The following is a 19,996-nucleotide window of genomic DNA, read 5'->3' as shown; positions in this document are numbered from 1 at the left end:
AGTGAGATCCAAAAGCGGCCAGAACACACTCAAGGTCCTAAGGTTTAAAGTAAAGTGATGTACAGTGTACTGTGGCTTGAAATGGCCCTGATTTCCCTTTTTAGGACGCAATAAATTCACAAAGTAACCATGAGCATGTTTGTTCCTGGCAGGTAGTGCAATCAATCTGCCATCTGTCCTGGTGAAACAACTCCTCTCAGACTAATCACTTGTCAGACGAGGGGGGATGGGGAGGATTATGTAACAAATAAAAAAAATGTCCATGACACATAAGCTGCTGGCTTTGGCCACTTGTGTCTGACTGTTGTAGTTTCCTTTAATGAACGGTATGAACGGTGCTTCTGTGTGCCTGACTCACTAACTTGTGGCTGGATGACTCTTGTGTTCTAAGACTCACCTTCTGCTTACAAATCCAAAGTCAATTGCTGCTTTTCTCTCATGGCGTTCTGCCATAAGCTCCAAGCACTCTTGATTAAGAGCGGAGCTCCATTGATTTTTTTTCCCTCTTTTTTTCCTCGTCTCTCTTAGGCACTTGACAGAGTCCAGATGATTACATAGTCTGGGAAAAAGCTGGCAGAAATTTCCAAGGTTACCTAGCAAGGACAACAGTTTTCACACAGTATTAGACTGACAGGACTACAGGACTGCTTTGATTTGGCATAATTAATCTAATTTTGCTGATGTCTGTATAAATTTGATGATCACAGACATGGTGATCACTAATGAACAAGTAAATGAAGTAAAATAAATTATTTAGTCTTCACACCTCAAGAGATGCCAACTTCAAGTAACACCTGCTGAAGACTTTTGGAAATAACAACTTCAAACTAACAATAACACTTAATTTTTCAAAGCCTCTAATGATGGGATGAATTATGATTCCTTTAACGTGTTTAATGCTTTCAATTTCTGTAAAAAGAAAAGTAGTTAAAGTAGGACCATGCTACTCTTCGACCTTATAAAATACGTGTTTCTACCTCCTTTTGATGGCCCAGAGACGTTTATGTACATTTCTGGAGCTGTTGTTGAACACAATATTGTCCCAAACCTGAGAAACTTGACAACTTTTACTTCTGGGATGCTCCATCACATTCAAGCTGAGTTTTACTTTCCGTACCATGTCACATGTCAGCAACTGTTTTGAGTGTGTACCATCCAAGTAATGCAAGATAGCATTACTGAAGGTAGAAACGACTCACTGGAAAAAGCTCGGAGTATAAGATGCAAGATGGATGCTGAATTAGCCAACATTAGAAGGCGGTTCAATTAAAAAATCTGCCAAAGTTCAGTAGCACTTCCTTAAAATACCAGAAACTAAAAAAACAGAATGGTGCGCCATGTCATGTCATACCATTAGCAGACTTCTGAAATCACATGACAGAAATAGCAGGTGTTGCTGTTCTTTTTGTATTGTATATTGTCTTCATTTTCTGTGGAAAACCATCAGAAATATGTTCCTAAATTCAAGTTACAGCTTGGCAAATAAGCTCAGATTTTAACTAAAATCATGCAGCAAGATTGGGGGTCTTAACAAGCAATTGAACAGCTGCTCGCATTTTGTTGTGGCTTATGGAGTTTTGCAACAGTTTTACTTCTGTTCCTTTGTTTCCATTGTCTCTTAGTCTTGTTTTTTTTTTTTTTTTTTTTTTTTGTCTTATTTTGTAGTCATGCTGTTGTATGTTCTGTTTTCTTTACTTCCTGTTCAGTGCACAACTGGTTTTACTTTGGTGATTGCTCCACCTACTCCTCCTCAGTGTATAAATACACATTTGTTTCTTTTGTTCTCTGCCAGTTCAATGTCATTGCTTTGTCTCTTTTTCCTTGTTGCCATAGTTTTTCCCTCTGTCCAGACTTTATTTATATTTTCCTTTTAGTTTGTGTTCTGGAAATATGCTGTACTTGAGTTATTTGTTTTTGGACAATTAAATATCTAACACCTTCATCTGCTCTCCTTCTGCCTGATTCTGCATTTTGGGTCCTGTCTCGACACCCTGACACATTTCTTAGTACCCAGAACAGAAAACAGTTTTAAAAGAAATGTTGCTGCAGTAATTTGCCAAATGATCTAAGGTTTGAACTAAAACCTCTAGCTATGCACAGCAAAATTGGAGATCTACTACTATTAACTACTTTTATGTCCACTGTTTATGCTAACTGTGGCTGAACATAGCTAACCTTCACTCTTATATTTAAAGTATTCCAAAACATAAAACTGATTAATAACGTGTCTTATATAACAGGAGAGTATAAAGCAGAAGTTGGATATTTAGCAAAAAGCCTCTTTACAAAGAATAGTAGGCCCAGCATACTTAGAGTAGTCTGTTTTATTATTCATTAATGGGATAAAAACAGTTGATAGGATTAAAATGACTACTAATGTTTAAATGAACTAGAAGCACCCAGAGAGCACAGAACGCCTCCAAGCAGTAGGGTCACTGAGAAAAACTAGTAGTACCCCCTATATTTCTAACCTTTTGGATCACCATATCTAGAATATCAACATGATCCAGGTCAAACATTGTCGATTATTACCCCAGGATGTCATCTTGGGTTTTTTTTCCTAATGATTCTGGGCATTTTCTGTTGAGTTTGAAGCTGTAATAGCTAAATTATCTCTATCTCCCAACAGTAAAGAATCCTTTAAAACATTCCTGACGGTGAATCAGATCATCCCCAAAATGTAATCACTTGTTCCTTATTCCTTAATTCCTGCAAATTTAATCAATCAGACTCAAATGGGGTAGAAATGATCAGCTCCTCTTACTACAACCAAGTTAGGAGTAGACATCGTTCTCACGCTACCAAGACAATATTCATCTGGAGCTGCAAGATGGCTGGGTTTTATAACATTTGGGACATGTCTGCACTAAGCTTATGGGTCCTCTACCGGAGTTGCGTTGATGGCAGAATGACCCGTGCGTCATTATTGAGCTGTCGGCGTGCAATACAATAAATCAGTATCAGCTGACATCCAGCGCTCTGTTTCCTTACTTTAGCATTATGCTGTTAGACCCTTTTCCCCCTAATTGTTTCCCTTCAGATAATTGATAAAAAAGTAGAAATGCATTTAAAAAATATTTAATTGTGTTATATTTTAGCTGATTAGTGAATGTTCTATGCTAGTAAACATTTGACATTTTCAGAATCAAAATGTCTTTATTGTTATTGTGTGAGAACAACAGAAAAGAAAGTAAAGCCCTTAAATAATAAAATAAAATAAAATAAAAATAAACAAAAACTCTTTTTAAAACATTATATTCATAAAACCATTCAATAAAACATGCATAGATGGCATTTACATAGAAACTATTCTCAAGTCTGTTTTTGTTTTCTGTGCTCTGTAGCGTCTACCTGCACAAGTTCAAACAGGTGATGTCCAGGGAGGGAGGGAGGGGTTTCTGATTATATTTTGTGTCCTTCTGAGGCAGCGAGAACGGAGCAGTTTAACAAAGGAAGTTAAAGGACAACTGTTGATTTTCTGGGCCGTATTGACGACCCCCTGGAGAGCCGTCCTGTCTCCTTTCGTGCAAACACACATACAGTGAGAATGCCCTCTGTGGAGCACCAATAAAAGGCTGTATTTGAAATACAAGCCAGAAGTAATCCCTCATGCAAATTAAATATGTATTTATTGAAACTGTGTCTACTACTAAACTATGGAAAAGATTCAAAGGAAAAAAGTTCTAAATGCCACCTTTTTATATTTTTTTTATACTGCTTTGTAAGGGCATCGAAATGACCCCCTTTGAGAACTGGAGGTGAAAAGGTGGTTGATACCTGCAAGTCTCTCAGTTTCAAGAATGTGATTACATTTTTTTAATCATACACTGTAGATTTTTCCCTTGTAAGCCTGCAGGTATTATATAGGAATTCAGAAAGTTAAAGTTACAAGTAAACATAAAATGGAGGCAACATTTGTCCATCTTTTCAGAAGACAACTAACAGATGAGTTTTAATACGAGCCACTATGTTTATCGGACCTTATAAACTATTAGATTTACCTGACCATTAGGTGGTTGGATGACTTCATGTGAAACAGTGGGCAACAGTGCAAAGAATAAATGACTGAATGCAAAACAGACATTTCGCTGGCAATAAACAGGGCCACGAGGCTATTACCAGTTTGGACCCCTTTTGCTATCAGAACTGCCTTAATTCTTGGTGGCATAGATTCAGCAATGAGTTGGAAAACATTCTTTAGAGATTTTGCTCCATATTGACATGATAGCATCGCACAGTTGATGAAAATCTCCTGTTCCATTCCAAAGATGTTCTATTGGATTGAGATCTGATGACTGTGGAGGGCTCTGGAAATAGCCTTAAGAAGATGGTACACTGTGGGCATAAAGGGATGGACATGGTGAGCAGCAATACTCAGGTAGGTTTAGACCATGCTGAGGTGGTACTAAAGGGCTTAAAGTATTCCACACCATTACACCACCACTGTAGCAGCCTGAAGTGTTGATATAAGACTGGGTAGATCCATGTTTTCATGTTGTTTCTACCAGATTCTGACCCTACCATCTGAATATTGCAGCTGAAATGGAGATTCATCAGAACAGGCAACATGTTTCCATCTTCTGTTGTCGAGTTTTGGTGAGTCTGTGTGAATTGTAGCCTCGGTTTCTTGTTCTTAGCTGACAGGCGGCACCCGGTGTGGTCTTCTGCTGCTGTAGCCCATCTGTTTCATGGTTGGACGTGTTGTGTGTTAAGGGATGCTATTCTACATACCTTGGTGATAACCTGCTTTTTCCTTTCTATCATCTCCAACCAATCTGACCAGTCTCTTCTGACGTCTGACATCAACAACACATTTTGGTCCAGCACAGCTGCTGCTCACTGGATATTTTCTCTTTTTGGGACCAATTTTCTATAAACCTTAGAGATAGTTTGCATAAAAACCCCATCGGATTAGCAGTTTCTGAATTTCTGAAATATTCCGCCCAGCCAGTTTGGCATCAACAACCATGCAACATTCAAAGTCACTTGAATCTCAATTCTTGTGCATTGTGATGCTCACTATGAACCATAGGAATTCCCCTTGACCATACATGACTAAATGCATTAAGTTTCAGCCATGTGATTGACTCATTCTCCCATCAGCCTGTATCATTTCAACATTTCTTCTGCTTCAGTATCTTATTTTTAATGAAAAAAAGTCTTATTGACTGTTTATTTTATTATAAAGAAAATTTCAACCACAACATAGGAGGCTGCAAACCCATATAACAGCCAAACAAGATTTCAGTAGGGTAAAGGTTGCTCTTTGTTCCACCTTTATGAGCTTAACACTAATTTTTCCCCCAACCATGTTGGGCTGCACTCTAACTGGAGGGCTTGGTGCGTGTGACTTTAGGTCACAAGTGTTCCAGTCACATGGCCAATCACGTGGATGAATGATCACAACGTTTTCTCTCCACCCGCACCGTACCTCCCCTCTCTTTGAGAGCAGTCCTGAATTATCCATACTGGACACATGATCTCTGCTGGCTCTCAGAGGAGGCCCCATCCCTGAATCATGCTTTCTTTATAGCTCTATCAGACGAGTGTTGAGGTTTAGCTATTCAAACAATCCATTCATGTAACATGATACAGTTATAAATATTTTATGCTTGTATTCTAAGCATCAATGGTTATAGTAAACTGCAGTGTATTAGGTGACTTTCGGGTCGTTTGATTCCTGATATCATATAGGGACAGCAAACTGCCAGGATCAACGAACAAATTAACTGGAAATACACACATAAACTGCATTTTAAATCAAAGCAGTCCTTGATTTTAATCCACTTAAAATATATTGAAGTCACATTTTTTTATTGCTCCAAGCAAGAAAATGATTAACACTTATTTTGGATTCAAACTGCCTTCCCTTTGAAGCAGATGTGGAACATTCATGCCTTTAAAACACAAAAGTGACATTTCCTTATGACTTCTAAATTAGAAACAGAGCATCACGGAACATCGCTGAGCATTTTCTGGTTAGAACTGGTTAGTGTAATATTCCAACCCAATCCAAGAAATCAATCCAATCCAAGAAATCAGCCTATTATTGAAGATCTTCTAAAGTGCATATGAAGCACTTTAGGATTAATTATATAACCTGCAGGATACATAAACAGCATGTTTGCTCTGCCCAAGGCCCCTTCAGGTAATAACAAGGCTTTCCTTGTGTCAACACCACAACCTACCAAACATTCTTCTGCTACACATGATTATAAAATCCACATTTCAGCGCTCACTGGATGCTTTTTTCTTATTGAGACAATAATTATTAAGAGAATTACATACAGCCAGCACATATCATTAGGAGGGACCGTAAAGAAAAGAAGCAGTTGGTGGTGTTCACATAAAGGCTCTTAGGCTTCTGTATCCTCTTAAGTGTTGGTAATAAAACACAGTCACCACCTCCTGAAGAACTCCTGGCCAATGGGAATCCATTGAGCAAACTTTTATGTGTCCTCCAAAATGCTTGAGCATCCCCTGCACAGCTTTACTCAGCCAGTCCTCAACATGCGCAGGTAGGACTGACTTCTGGGAGGGGAAATTTTACGTCCTTCTGCTCCTACATCCCACTGCTAATTGCATCTTTGCCAAGACCTGTCTGTGTCCCATCACGAAGTGGAAAGGAACATGGCCTTCCACGGCTCTGGTTTGAAGAGGTAAATATTTCATTTTGAACTACTGGGATCTTCATCTGAAGTTCCCTTTTTTTGTTTAAAGCTCATAAAGCTCTTTAACATAACTCAGTGACTTTGTGGATGCAATATGATCTTGCTAAACAGAGATTAAAGAAGCTAGCCATTTGCCATTTAATCTGACCCATACGAGCACATGCGGCCTATAAATCTCATCTGAATATCAACAAGGCGAAAAAAAAAAAAAAAAAGACTACTGCATCTCACTGTTTCTATTAAGCAGGGAAAGAAGACTCCATCACATTTTGTATAGACATTTTCTGCAAAGGTTACTTTAAACATGACTGAAACGTAGGCCTGTTTACTGACTGCTTATACCCTGGGGTAAATTAAGGGATGGCAGAATGAATGCCAGGGGGGGTTAGCTTGTTCTCTGCTTTCGGAAAGCACTAGAAGAACATGACAACATGGGTGGCACTGAGAGGAAATCCCCATCAAATGATGACTAATGTCAGGAATTAAAGCACATCACATAACATGCAGCACATCTAATAGATTTGTCTGGCATAACAGAAAAGTTTCCGTTTCTTTTTTCTTTTTGTTATGGGATTAATGAGAAGTCAAATCTCTGAAAGACTTTTGGCTAATTAAACACTTGATAATTACAATAAATTCAGGAAAGGACTCTGTTTCATGTTAGCAAATTCTAGGAAACCGTGCCTGCAGCTCTAAGGTGAAATTAAAGACAATCGTTTGCCATATCCATCAATTTAGAAACAGTATTCATGTCATTACTTAGATTTCTTTTTACATAAAAAATAATGTGCTCTGAACATATGTTTTCCTTTACATGTCAGTACATCTGTCTAAATAAGACAATTAAATCAATACTTATTGTGAGTAGTATAGCATGTTTACCTTCACTGGGGACAAGCTACGACCACATAAATGGATGCCATTGGTTTGCAACCTGAAGGCTGGACTGGACGTCGACTGCACAGGAGACTTTCGCACCACACAGCCGGACTTAATGAGCTAAAGTTTAATAGCTTTTAAGTGAGACGTTACCATTGTTAAACCTGTGTTTGAAGATAAGCACCTGCACCCTGGTATTACGTCTCTATTTGAGATGGTGAGTCCAGTGCAGAGTTGTTTGATATAGGACTAAATACTAATAAAACATTTTTTTCTCTACAAAAGTTAGATGTTAGCATGTTGTTTGATTGCTGTATAAAGGCCCATTTATGTTTGGTGCAGAAGATGGATTTGCAGACGTCTTCCATGTCGGTTATGCACAGAATTTGACGAATGATGAATGAAGACTAACACAACAACTGTATGAATTGCACAAGCTTTTGAAGAAAGACTATATGCAAGTGTTTAGAGCGTGTTGGGCAGTTGGAAAAAATGTTTATAGTGATGCATTACCACTGTGAAACAGTGTCTGAAACTGATACTGGGTTGCAGGAGTGAACTCTGAACTTAGCACTACCCACTAGTGGAAGCATTGACTAACAACCATGGCAACAAAAAAAAGAAGACTGTTTTAAAACTGTGTTGGTCTAAAAATAGAGACAGAAGCAAGTTTTAATTAACTAAATCAAGAGGAAATTATGGATCTAATAAGACTAAATATAGTTGAAAACCAAAGGCAAGTAAATTGACAGTTACATAAGAAGATCAAGTAAAAACTAAATTAAAAATTAAATCATACTGTAAAGGAAACAGCTGTCTGATTTAAAGGGATATGCTGATGACCTGTAATTACTATAATCTATTGCTTAGTTTTGAGTAGGATTAGAAAACCAACTTTGCTCTCATCTGCCAGGATTGTCTATCGAAGAGTGTCCAGATTACATTTTCACATTAAAAGATATCTAATTTCTGCAATTGTGGAAAGATATGTGCACCCACAATCCCTTAAATCTGACCAGACTAAGACAGATTGTATTCTAAAGTCAGCTGTGGCAGGATGCCATCTATTCCACAGTACATTCTTAATGTTTTCATAGGGATTTATTAGCTCAATCTCTTGGGCAATTTCAAGACTGAAACAGAAAACATGACTGATTGTGCAACTGCATTAAATCTGTAATACAATATTGTTTACAGTGATGTACTTCAAGTACTCTGGTGGTCTACAGCAGCACTAAAGTTGCTTCACCGCCAAGCTGATCAGAGTGTTTTGTTTTATTCTAGGAGCACTTAGTAGATGATAAATTTGCCAGTCAGGTTAAAAAATTTACTCTGGCATACAAAATTAATTAAAAACAGCTACCATAATTAATTTGGCTAAATGTGTCTATCCACTCAAGCTTTCCAGTGAATCAATTTACAGTTTTATGGATTCAGTTTGTAATTTTGTCTATTTAAAATTGTTCTGTGTAAAATATGTTTATATAGAAGTTACCATACACACTTATCCATTGGATGTAAGGGGAAAGGATGTACAAACTTTTGACTGGTAGTGAATAAAGACATTTAAAACAGATAACCATTTCTTTACCACCTGAGCCTTCCACTTTAAGAAGAAGGAACTGTGAATAACGTAATGATGATGATGATCCTTGGAAAATTGCAATTAATGCATCATGACCATGTAGCTTTAATGTCTTAACATCAAACCCATGAAATAGTGAGTAGAAATTTTACATTTTTAAAATTCAAAGTCTTTATATTGTCCCTTAATAAAATGTAAATATATATGTATATATATATATATATATATATATATACATATTAAAAATAATAATGATAATTTGCATATATGTATCACTCTTTACATGATATCGTTAGCCTCATAGCATAATTGCCTAAGTCATATTTTAAGGTTTTATAGGCAATGAAGCACAGTCAATCAGCAATATTAAGATAATATTAATAATAATAATAACAGTTAGACAGATATAACAATTTGGCCAAAATAAGACTTAGGCAATGTAGCTGAGGATAACAATATGAATTATTGTAGTGCAGAAGTTATCCACAAAGGGGCAGAAGACAAGTTTCAAAATGTATACAACATGAGCTTTTGCAAAGTTTTTGCCATAAAGGGATGCAATAGGTCTCAAAATCTGTATCAGATATGATGTATCAAATAAGGCATTAAAGGGTTAAGCTGACTAAAAAAATGCTCTTTCTTTTTCTTTTTCCAGCTGATTTAGCTTTTGCCTATGAAACTGTTTCTGTCCTTGCATCTACTTCTTTAAGTAGGAGATCAGAAATTTTCCAGATTTAAATTGGGTGGTTTTGAGTCACCCTCAGAGAGATGCGTAAGAATGCCAACAACTGCCTACACATATCTCTGAGCATAACTGATTAGCATATTTTATGCTTTTTTATGGTAAATTTGTCCAAAAGTTGCAATAAATTCATTACTAACTCATTTATGACAATCTGACTATCTCCCAGTTTGTATGACAGCAGTCCTCTTGTGTGATTTACATTAGTGAAGCCAATTTCCCCTTAAAGTCCAAAACTGAAAGTCACAACTTTCCTTGGGTCACATTTTGTCCCAGACATAGAGCTGGTGTTGAAGGCAGACAAACATCCCAGGAGTCGAAGGGCATAAAGTTAGGGAAAAACTCCTCCTCTGAAGAGACCTCGCTGATTTAGCCACTAATCATTTCTCTGACAATTCACTCATATATGCACACATGCATGAACCTGTTCTTCTCAAGAAAACATGTGCCATAACAAGAAAATTCACACTATGGTTAGGGTTACACCCATAAGTAATACCACCCCTACCCCATCTATTTCTCAGACTGACAAGCTACAATTTTTGTCTTTAGAAAAGAGTCCTCACTATCAGTGCCTGTCCTTTTAATGATGGATTTGGGATGGCCGTAGAGAGCTGTCACAAATCAAGACATGCACAAAGAGAGCTAAAGAAAAAAAGTGAGGACAGGATGTGCCGCTGATCATATGTACTTTAAATGTAGAGAAAGGTTATAAATGTCCTCAGTAAGAAAGCTAACTTGAAGACAAATGATAGTTAACTTTGAAGAAAAGCTCTCACAAGGGCAGCAGTTTAAGCTAGTTAAACCAAGGAACAGCAGTTTGATAACTTTGTGACATAAAATGTCCTTAATACCATGAAGATAAAATTTTATACCATATGAGACAAAATTATTCAGTCCTTCAGTCTCAGAAATGGAAGCATGAACAATGTGCAAAAAAAGGAAATTTTGATGCCCCTCGCATGATTTCACCAGTAGAAGTAGTAGCACTAAGAATGAATGTTTAAATCCACATGCTATATTCCTGTGAGGTATTTGTGTTCCCAGATCTCAAAAGAACATGAAGCTAAGACACAAAAAGGCTTTAAACAAAGTTTATATTCGCCTGATTTGTTGGTCTGGAAATAACCAATTAGATTCCAGAATGATCAGAAGACAACAGCGTGTAAATAAAGGGAGGTCAAAACCTTGACACACTCACATTGAATTCTTTCATCGGAACAACTTTAATTCAGTTTTGAGAGACTGTTCAGCAGAGATGGTCTCAGTTCAGTTCAATTTGTTTCAGTTCAATTCAATTCAATTCAATTCAATTCAATTCAATTCAGTTCAGTTTAATTCAATTCAATCCAATTTAATTCAATTCAATTCAATTCAATTCAATTTTATAGCACTCATTCACAACCAGTCATCTTTAGGCACATTTAAAGATCAATTCAATCCAATTCATTGTAGTCCAGTTATAATTGAATTAAAACAAATTTCTGACATGATCCACATTAGTCCAATTTATAATAACTGTGTTCAAACAAACTAATTAATTAAAAAAAATTGCTAAGACAAACCAACAACTGCATTAAATCTTCTCTGTGATGCAATCTCCCATCCTGAGTGTGTATAGAGTGGTGGGCAAGAGCGGAGAAGAAAACTCTCTTTAAACAGAAAGGAAAACCTCCAGCAGAACCAGATTCAGGGAAGGGCGGCCATCTGTCTCAACCACTTGGGGGTGGAGAGGACAGGACAGAAGGGTCAAGGCTCTGAGCAAGGGTTGCCTACTTAAAGGGGGGGGGGGGGGGGGGGGGGCACGGGGGGGGGGGCACATGAGTTAATGTTTATGTCACATAGTTTCACATTAATAAAAAGGAGTAAAGAGAGATATGGAAGGATGCACTCAGTGCATGGGACATCCCCCCAGCAATCTAAGCATATGGCAACATAACTAAATGGATCACTTGTGGTGACTAGTCAGGGTGGTCAGCCCTGACTAGTTAATGTTACTAGGAAGACTTTCACTAAGTCCTGACTAGACTCATTCCAATGTATTTTATTAATTTGTGCCTTTTCAGTATTACAAGTCACGGGCAAAGTTGCTGTATTCTGTTTCAGACTTGATCGTGTCAAAGAAGCATAGTTGTACAAAATCTGGCAACTCAAAAATCTTTTAAAAAGACCAAACTCACAAAGAAACAGAAAAGTCTGAATGTATAATCCTTGATTTGGCATATTAATTTTCCCCCTGACCCATTTTAATCCATAAGACATGAACATTTCAGCCATGCTAACAAAGAAAATGCCAAAAGTCTTCAACTTGAATGTGTCATCTTTTAAGTGGAAAGAATCTTTTGTACTAGTTAGGTAATTAGCTTTTCATCAAACGTGTCATAAGTATTGTTTTACCAGGTTGGAGTAGTAGAATAATGCTGTAAACACAGGTGTGTCACCTATCAAACAAATGCAAAGAGTTGGTCAAATATAGCGATACAGTATTAATATTAATCTAAAGTCATGTTAGGGTTTAAAATTTCAGTCCAAACTCATTCTTCCTTTGTTCTAGCTTCCACAGGCTAAGCTAAACATCACTAGCAGCTAATGTTAGCTTAATTTCTCACTGCATGCATTAGTTGCTAACATTGTTATTTTTTGGTGTAGGCAGGTAGGAGTGGGTTTATATAATTTGTATTCACTTATTATCTTAGACTAGTAGAGAAAAGGTTTGAGGTACAACAGAAAGTGCAAATGTGTTGCTGGGAAAAAGGCTTTTGAGGCTATTGCTATCAAAACATTAAATGCCATAAAAAAGAAGCTACCTAGCTCTGCACAGCATAGGAGTTGCAATGACAAATGATTTACTATTTGTACTAGATCACTATATGAGTGATTTGTAGTCAACATTTAGAGAAAGTCCTTTGATAAAGTTTTTTTTCTTTGTCCTTCTGAAATGCAAAGTAAAAACAATGTGAAGAAATATGGAATGTCTTATAATCCCAGGATGAACACCAAGGTTACCAGCTAAGTGGAGGTCATTCCTGTGGTATTTTATTGATTCAGATAAAAAGAAAATGTCAAAGAGAGTAAGATGCATGACTGAATACTGAATATTTTTTCTATCATTCCTCAACAGAAAGCTACCGTGCCATCAATCAGTGTTGGCATACTCCCCCATATGTGTGGCTCTTCTGTCCGTCCTCCTTGCTCCAGCTCTTGGACGTAAGTCACCTACAGCTCATTACGCCATCATTCACATCTTACAAAATCAGGGTGCTGTATGTCACATGTTTGCCACTATCACTGTGGATCTGTTTGTCATATAAACACCAGGACGAAGAGTTAATGTTGACACCCACATACTCTGTTGCTAGGTCATTCTCTCTATTAGAGCTCACAAAGCAAAGTCCAGAAATAGCAGACACGCTGTGCTGGTCTGTGTCATAGGATTAAATCAGATTAAACCTCCCCTCTAATGATAAACAAACCCATCCTCTGCTTTTGTTTGACAGCACAATAAATCTGGTGCATTGGGCTCTGGAGTAGGTGTGCCGCTTGGTGGAATATGTCTCATTATCACAAAGCACACATGCAGCCATATACGTTTCACCTTAACTGTGGTTCATCTCCAACTCATTGAGCTAATGACTGGCTTTCTGAATGTAATGCTGTGGCAGGCAGTAACTTTAACAACTTGAGGCTAGCAAGCATAGTCAGATAAGTGTTTAGTGGTGGAAAACATGGGATTATAAATACTGTCTCACCACTTTTATCTCATTCTCAGCAGTTTATGTGAGATGTGGGAACAGCTTCCAGATGTGTTGCATTTATGATGATGAGCTGACTCAGGTTACTGATTTAGGGAGCCCCTCTGGCTGTTAACATCCTCCTTTCATGGAGTGTCTTGTTTTCTTTATTTATTTTAGAGGCTTCTCCCTCTTTATTGTGAGAACTTATAGGCAGTGCCCTCTTCTGTCACATTCATGACTTTGATTATTAACATGAATACATTTTTTAAAGTTAAGCTACATGTTAAGGTAATTTTGTTAAGAGCAATTAAATGTAGCACTGTTTTCTACAGGGGTGCTCAAGTTCGGGCCTCGAGATCTACCATCCTGCCACTTTTAGATGCAACCCTTCTCCAACACACTGGAATCAGATGTCGTCTGCATGTCATTCAGCTCTGCAGAGGCCTGGTAATGAGCCAGTCATTTGATTCTGGTGTGTTGGAGAAGGGTTGCATCTAAAAGTTGCAGGATGGTAGAGCTCGAGGACTGGACTTGGGCACCCCTGGTTTTCTATAATGAATTTAAACTGATAGATGAGTCTGAGTAAACTTCGTAATGAAAGCTAGAAAAAAGGCTGTAATTTCTATCAAAACAAAATTCAAAGAATTACATACTCAAACAAAAAGATTAAACTCCTGAAACATGACATGCAGCTTGTAATTTTTAAGTTTTTATGAACATTATGTTTCTGATTGTGACAAAGAATATCTGAGATCTCTTCATTACAAATCTCAAAGACTGAGTTCAGTTCCTCTCCTTGTTTTTGGATGTATGAATATTTGAAAGATCAGTGAGAAAACCCTGTTTTAAAAATGCACCACAATGCATTGTGAAACTAATCCACACTGACATGAAAAATACCTTTGCTTTTCTCTTGTTGTCTCCAGTAATGCACTAAGTGAATTACATTGACCAGTAGTACAATGTGTTTGTCAAATACAGCAAAGCACAAGTGCAACTCATAAGTACATTGTGTTATGTGTTGCCAGAACTAGACTTCAATCGACTGGATGGTGATACCGTCTGCCCGCCAATGAGAAACGGACAAGATGACCTTCCAGGTAACAGAGTCTTTTCTACGCAAAGTGAGAGCTGCTGGCAGTAAGAACAGCTGCTGCAACAAAACCACAAAAAACAGTGTTTGAATGAAAGTAGTGATTTGTAATTAGTTAAAAAGGGTGGCAGTGTAGTGCCTCGAGACACCTCTAGATTTCAAATAAGGCAAATAAAATGTTCCACTTGAGTTTTACACAATTTGCTTGGAATGACTCAGCAAGTTTGTAATTGCTCACCACTGCACTATCGACTCCTCAAACACATCTGTGCTCATTCTGCTATGTGGCAAAATTGTTTTTTTTCTTTCTTTCTTAATGTTGTCTCAGCATATTATAAAATTCCTCTTATTTCACAGGAGATTGATGATAATGTCTTCTTTTTTAATATCTTAAAAGATTCTGAAAATTCTATTACTTAAGGACCAAATCCTTTTACCCATGTGATGATATTGATCATTTGGCATTTATGTTTGTTTTTTCCCTATTCAACCACAATCATATTTTAAATAGAACATCTTAAAGCCCATTTATTCTCTACTAAAGACGGATATAGAGGCTCCTTTCAATGTCCTTTTCGTGCATAATTTGATTTGATGCCAGGCCCATTGTGGATGCATCCCCTAACACAGCAAATGAAACAGTACCACCAAAAACTCTAGTGGTGTTGTTGAGTAGTATAGCTGATAGTCAACTAGCAAAAGGAACAAAGACAAAGAAGCTGCTGTAACCACCACTGTTAACTGTGTTGCCTCTTCTTGCCTCTGCCATGTTTGTCGAAGTTTGAAACTTACAAACTCAGAAGTAAATGCTGAACTTTGCACTGGTGCATGTATTGCCTAACATACCCTGCCAATGCCAAGGACGGAAGTATGCAGGTATGTCACCCTTTCGGGCTGAGTTCAACCGAGCCCCATGGGCAAAGGCCCAGCCACCAAGCGCTTGCCTCCGTGCCTCACCTTCAGGCCTGGCTCCACAGGGGGGCCCTGGTGACCCACGTCCGGGCAAGGGAAACTTGGGTCCATGATTTGTTGTCATCACAGGTGTGTTTTGAGCCGCACCTCATCTGGTCCCTCCCCTAGACACCTGTTTGCCATGGAAAGCCCCCAACAACATAGCCACTAGGATCATCAGGACACGCAAACTCCGCCTACTGACAGCTCAGGGAGGAGCTCATAAAACATCTCAGACCAAATGATAATTTTATAGGAAAATCTTACCAGATGTAAGATAAACGGCCATTTGCCGTCTTTCATTGGGAAGGGGCAAAACTGGGACAAAATAATAATCTTTGTGGTACGCACATAATCTTTATGTGCATACCAAGCCTAAATGTAGTCCGAACCAATCAGGAAGTAAAGAAAATGTATTCCTGTTAATAATGGGATGTGTTGGTGAAAATTCTAAGTCATGCAGGTCATTAATGAGTCACATCTGAGTCACTGCCTATTCTTTGGGTCATTAAAGCCCCATTTCTACCAGCAGGTCTAGGTCGAAACAGGATGGTTTGGTGCTGTTTAGTTCAGGAAATCCAATCTTTTGTGTTTGTACAGCTAACAGTACCCTTATTCAGTATGATATTGGCCAGATATACTGTGACATCATAGCAGTTTGATGCCTTCCTGGAACTATAACAAAGAAGAATCCAACACAGAACCAAAGGAGTAGAATGGTGGACATCCATAACTGCTGAATGTCCACATGTTTATGTTATCTTTCTTTTTGGCATGTGGTTTGAAACATCAATCCACTGTATATTTATACACAACACTGTCATTCTACAGTCATTTTATTCTACAGTCATTAAGTAGACTCTTTTCTCCAAAGCGACTTACATCTGAAGATGGTTAGACAGTAGCATTAAGGGTGTTTTCTAAAGACCCAACTGGAAGTTAGGATTCAAACTCGGGTGTGAAACAGATGCCCTGTCAACTGAGCCATCCAGCCTTACTGGATGGCTCAGTTGTTGTTGTAGCTTTGATTATTAGTACCAAGTTGTGAGGAAGGAAGTGATTACTCTTCCAACCAATCAACAGATGCAGCGTGTCAGGAAAGGTTGGACATTCTGACACCCTTTCCAGTTTTTGCCAGTGGAAGCGCAAAGAAATGCATACCAACCTGTAACGTACTAAACTGAATCCATTGGTGGAAACAGGGCAAAGGGTAATCTTTGAGTTGTTTACCAACAATTACCATAATTTCTAAACCATTCAGACCTTGGATCTTTCAACTAATGTGTTTGTAAACAACTCACAGGTGCCAATGACCTGAACTATCCAAAAAATAGGCAGGTGAGCTGGTGACTCATATGTGACCTCAGCAGCTCTTGTATGACCTTACTAACACTCCTCATGTCTTAACTACAGTTTTTAAACCTGAAACTTCTGACTAGGTGGCTAGTAAGACTGAAGAAGCCTTTTGGGTGAGAGGTAAAACAACTTCAAGAACCACCAACAAAAGTCCAGCTGGATTTTCTCAAGCTAAATAGAGCTTAGAAAAGACACCCTTGTGAGGAAGGGATGTCTCCTCCTTAAAATGACTTTGTGGCTTGTTAAAAGATAGTTGACAGTGACATGTAAGGGAACACATGCGTGTGTCATCTTTCCCTCAGTGCCACTTAGAAGGTATTTTATAGTATGCCATTTTGAGCCATATCAAAAGGTATAAACTTGATCAACAGATACGACCATTTTGCTTGGAATTTCCAACTTTCTAGCAAGAATATTGAAAATAATGTATCTTCTTTAATGAGGAAATTCATTATCAGTGACAATAAAATTGAAAGCATGAATTATAAAATACTAAAATGATTATTGTTTTATACTAAGAAAGATCTAATGCACCCCTGAAACTAGATGTACTGTAGAAAGAATGCAGTGAATCTCACCTGAAAACATACTTGTTTGTCTATTGATCACGATTTGAATTAACAGAGTACATAGTTTAAAAAAAGTAATGTACTCTGATGGCATACATCCTTATATTATAGCCATGAAGGATACAGTATCTCACAGAAGTGAGTACACCCTTCACATTTTTGCTAATATTTCATCATATCTTTTTATGGGACAACACTATAGAAATTAAACTTTGACATACAGAATATCAATATCAGTTTAGTTCTTATAGTTTGGTGTCCTGTATATCAAAGCTTCATTCCCATAGTGTTGTCCCATGAAGATGTAATGAAATATTTGCAAAAATGCGAGGGGTGTATTCACTTCTGTGAGAGACTGTATTAATGTTTTGAATTGGAGAAATACCACTACTTTCCTGACATCTCAAACTATCGACCACTGCAGAAGAGCTTCAAACAGATGGAAGCATGGAAAAGCTTGGAAGTCTCTAACTTTTTTGTGTGCGGATGCAGGACCTTTAAGTAGGATTTTTAAGTTACGGAGAACACAGCCGAAGCTAACAGAGAAGGACCCTAGCTAACTGAAGTTCTGTTATTTACAAACATGTGACGAGGTGATCTCTGCAAAATCTGGCATGTTTTGATTTAACTTCTTTAGATCCGAAAAAGAGATTCACAAGTCACTTTTCTTGGCATCTTTTAATGAAATCATTGGTTCATTGTCCCTTTTTTATGACTGCACAAGAAATCCTGAAGTAATCTTCATCAATTTCATGGTCTGAGTGACTGGAATAGCCAAAAACAACAAAATTTTACAGCAGTCAAGAACCCATTGATACACACACTCTACAATGAGCCAGGTTGACCATGATTTCATATTATGCCCAAGCGGATGCAATGTCACATTAATATAAGCATGATTATTTATGTGTTTGTTATTGTGCATCTGTGTTAACACCAACATTACTGCTGCTACAACCCAATTACAGCAGTATCACTTATTATTTCCCCTTTACCATGTTCTTCTCAGGTTTTGATCTGATCACCCAGTTTCAACTGGACGTGATTCCCCTGAAAGGTGTGAGGAAAGTGGACGGCTCCACCACCCTCCAGGTGGCCTATCGTCTCGACAGGGAGGCCAACTTTCAAATTCCAACTATGTAAGTACAGTAGAGGCAGTTTTAGAGGAAACAGATAAAAACACATACACATGTCAAGCTGCAGCTGATGCAGGTGTTGCATTATTACAGGCACAGATGTTACTGCATGGCTAGAAGCATATAATTGGTCTTGGAAAAACATGTCTAGACATTTTTTGGCATCTCTCTCACACACAACCACAAAGAAGAATTTTTTTACACAAGTCTGTGTGTTAGAGTGACTTCTGAGAGCATGTTTGAGTTTACCGAAACCTCTTTGTCTTTCCACAAAATGTGAAGAATCATATTTCATCCTGTCTTTTCAGTGATGAATTATCTTATGGACCCTTCAAACACATAAGAGTGAAAATTAGATAGTACAAGTTTCCTGTGAAGATTATAATTAAAGGTTTTCTGTGCCAACATGGCTGAATAAGTCCTATTTGGGTGTCCTAGGGCTAAAACATAGTGGGACCTCCACAGAGAAATTTGATCATCTTTTGTACTTTGAAATGATTCATAGGTATTACTTTCTTTTATTCCAGCCATAAAAATTAAATAGATCCTGCTCATTTATTTAATGTGAAATTTTATTTAAGCAGAAGTAGTTTGCAGAGTTTCCTGGTTTAAAATGTTTAATTCCTTCTGCCACTGACATGGTTTTAAGTAGCAGCCAAAAAACTAAAAACTATTTTGCGACACATTTCTATGTATGTTTCTTTGTAAGCTTCGGGGTGCATGTGGTAGTGAGGGGGCCCTGCAGAAAAAGGTTTGGGAACCACTGGGCTAGGAAATCTAATGGAGCTTATCACATCTTCACTTTAATTTTGCCCTCATATTGGGACAAAAGGAACACTGGATGGAAAGAACTGCCTTTAACAGATGGAGAACCAGGGTGGAGAAGGGTGGCCATCTGCTTCAAAACAGTCGGGGGTAAGAGGGAAGAACAGAGTCATGACAAACACCCTAACTCTAGGCCAGAGTTGCCAGTTAAAGAAAGAAAAGAGAAGGAGAGATAGAGAAATACAAAGTTAAGTACAACAGTAATGTTGTTTGCACTCATTGGTCACGTTTTGAGGTCCACCACCCGGCTGGACCCTCCTTTAACCTACAGAACTGTTTAATTTCATGGTGGCATGGATTCAACAAGGTTGGAAACATTCCTCAGAGATTTTGCTCCTTATTGACATGATAGCATCACACAGTTGCTGGAGATTTGTAAGCTGCACATTTATGATTAGAATCTCCCTTTCCACCACAACCCAAAGGAGCTCTATTGGATTGAGATCTGGGGACTG

The 19,996-nt window shown here is 37.9% G+C and overlaps 1 protein-coding gene across 1 annotated transcript in view; it reads left to right on the top strand.

Moving 5' to 3' along the window:
- Positions 1–6,630: 6,630 nt before the first annotated feature.
- LOC121628034 (collagen alpha-1(IX) chain-like) overlaps positions 6,631–19,996 on the top strand; it is a 44,306-nt gene continuing 30,940 nt past the window's right edge. Inside the window, exons 1-3 of the mRNA XM_041966930.1 lie at positions 6,631–6,659; positions 14,593–14,711; positions 18,590–18,719. Of these exons, the coding sequence (XP_041822864.1) occupies positions 6,631–6,659; positions 14,593–14,711; positions 18,590–18,719 (278 nt within the window). The remainder of the gene's footprint in view (positions 6,660–14,592; positions 14,712–18,589; positions 18,720–19,996) is intronic.

This window comes from Melanotaenia boesemani, chromosome 17 (genome assembly GCF_017639745.1).
Source record: "Melanotaenia boesemani isolate fMelBoe1 chromosome 17, fMelBoe1.pri, whole genome shotgun sequence".
NCBI classification, from domain to species: domain Eukaryota; kingdom Metazoa; phylum Chordata; class Actinopteri; order Atheriniformes; family Melanotaeniidae; genus Melanotaenia; species Melanotaenia boesemani.
The sequence above is the reverse complement of the archived record's forward strand: the minus strand, read 5'-3'. Positions and strand labels throughout refer to the sequence as shown.